Genomic DNA, 2466 nt, shown 5'->3' on the forward strand with positions numbered 1-2466 from the left:
AAGAATGTGTCCATGTTTTGTAACACATATACTCTCTCTTTCTCTCTCTCTCTCCCTCTTTCTCTCTATTCCTTTCTTTTTCTCTCTCTTTCTCTCTATTTTTTTTCTTTCTCTTTTTCTCTCACACACATTATTCCTCTTTCATGACAATATTACAAAATATATAAATACATACACAGACACACATATGTACATATATACATATATACATATATATTAGGCTATGATCGGAAAAAACGCTATGAATGCTTCGAAATATTCAATGTTTATTCTTGTGAAATATAGAACAACGATATTCCGATCGTTCGTCCCGATCGCAGTCTTAGTATTTATTTTGTCGAAAACAAATTAGACCAAAATAATTTTAAATTTTCAGGAGGATCGACTAATAATGCATCGCCGAGAAACGACGCGGCCCTGCCAAGAATAGACGCGGCCCCGCCAAGAATAGACGCGACCCCGCCAAGAATAGACACGGCCCCGCCAAGAATAGACGCGGCCCCGCCGAGGAACAACGCAGCCCCGCCGAGGATTGACGCAGCCCCGCCGAGGAACGACGCAGCCCACGCAGCCCCGCCGAGGATTGACGCAGCCCCACCGAGGAACGACGCGGTGAATAGACTAATGCAAAAGGTTGGTAATTAATTTTTGTAGTAAAATTGACCGCACAGTTATTTTTATTGCACTAAATTATTGAAATAATTTTTTCTAATTCTTTTTAAAAAATATATATTTTAAATTAAATTTTTGTTGATAAATATATGAATATATACGCTTTGTATAAAGGGCTAATTTTATAACAAGTCTACAATAAAATTTATTTATGTATGTGTGTGTACACATATATACATACATATATACAGGCTATTGTTATTGTAACAATGCACAATAAAAAATATGTGATAAGCAAAGAAATAAATATGGACAAAAATCAGTAAATTGTAATTACAATGCAAATTGTACAAATCGAATAAATACTGTATACGTGCATGTATATATAAACACACTGAAATAATTTTTATTTCAGAGTTTTTAAAAATATTATAAATTAAAAAATATTATTTGTAAAAAACATAAATAAAATTGAAAAAGAATTTTATATTTGCAAAATCATTATTTCTCCAAAAAATGTACACATTTTTTGAAAGAATAATGCAATGAATAAAAAAAATGCAAATGTTTCCGTTTTTTATGAAACAAAAATTGAAAATGCAAATGTTTCAGCTTTTATGAAACAAATATTGTTTCATATAAAACTGAAACATTTGCATTTTCTTTTATTCATTGCATTGTTCTTTAGAAAAATGGTGTGTACTACATTTTTTGGAGAAATAATGATTTTGCAAATATTAAAATTTTTTTAACTTTTTTTATGTTTTTTACAAATGATATTTTTTTATTTATAATAAGTAAAACATCTGTAATAAAATCATTTTAGTGTGTTTATATATATACATGCACATATACAGTTTTTATTCGATCTGTAGAATTTGCATTGTAATTTACTGATTTTTGTCCACATCTTTTTTTTTCTTATCACATTTTTTATTTTGCTCTGTTACAATTACAATAACCTGTATATATGTATGTACATATATGTACACACTCATACATAAATAAATTTGATTTGTGTGCGTGTATGTACACACACACACACACACACACACACACACACAGTATGCTTATAATCTTTATTTTTACAGAAAGTAAACGAAGCGGTTCGGCGGGCAGTAAATAGAGAAAGAAGAAAACGTAACACGCGCGCGCGACCAGCATACATGTATGCAATGGCTCCACCATATCCTCCGACAGCATTACCTACACCGACGTACGCGGTGTATGCTCCACCAGCACACGCTCCACCAGTATACGCTCCACCAGCGTACGCCCCACCAGCGTACGCTCCACCAGCGTACGCTACACCAGGGTACGCTCCACCAGCGTACGCTACACCAGGGTACGCTACACCAGGGTACGCGCCACCAACAACATATCCGGCAGCAACCACATACCCGGCACCAGCAGCGTACGCGGCACTGGCACCGGTGTATCCACCGCCGGGGCGTTTTTAGAATATATAAATCACTCTCTTGAACTTTTTGGCGACAATAATTTTTTAAATTCTGAATCTTTATTATGATTTTATTATACATAATTAATTATTTTCTCACTATGTATTCATTATAAATTTTTTTTTCAATAATTTAGTTTTATGCGTTTGACTCGATATAATTTTTATTTGTACGAAATTTTTATTTATTTTATATTCTTCAGAAAATATTATATTATAATATTTAATATTAATATTCATTAATTGATAAAATCACTAAATATATGTTATTGTATTACAAAACCTTTGGGGAAAAATAATAAAGAATATTTAAAAAAAACATTTCTACTTTCATTATAAAAGAAACATCAAATCTATATTCTGAATTATATAAATGTTTTACGGTATGTAAACGT

At 32.0% G+C, this 2466-nt stretch overlaps 1 protein-coding gene across 1 annotated transcript; it reads left to right on the plus strand.

Moving 5' to 3' along the window:
* Window positions 1-285: 285 nt before the first annotated feature.
* On the plus strand, window positions 286-2164 carry LOC114930719 (uncharacterized; the record flags this gene model as incomplete). The annotated part of the gene is made up of 2 exons (XM_085489393.1): window positions 286-633; window positions 1704-2164. Coding segments are annotated over 2 exons (717 nt in total), but the record flags the coding sequence as incomplete, so codon positions are not given.
* Between the last annotated feature and the right edge of the window lie 302 nt (window positions 2165-2466).

This window comes from Nylanderia fulva, unplaced genomic scaffold (assembly GCF_048542155.1).
Source record: "Nylanderia fulva isolate GAGA-0341 unplaced genomic scaffold, ASM4854215v1 Scaffold1153, whole genome shotgun sequence".
In the NCBI taxonomy this organism is placed as follows: domain Eukaryota; kingdom Metazoa; phylum Arthropoda; class Insecta; order Hymenoptera; family Formicidae; genus Nylanderia; species Nylanderia fulva.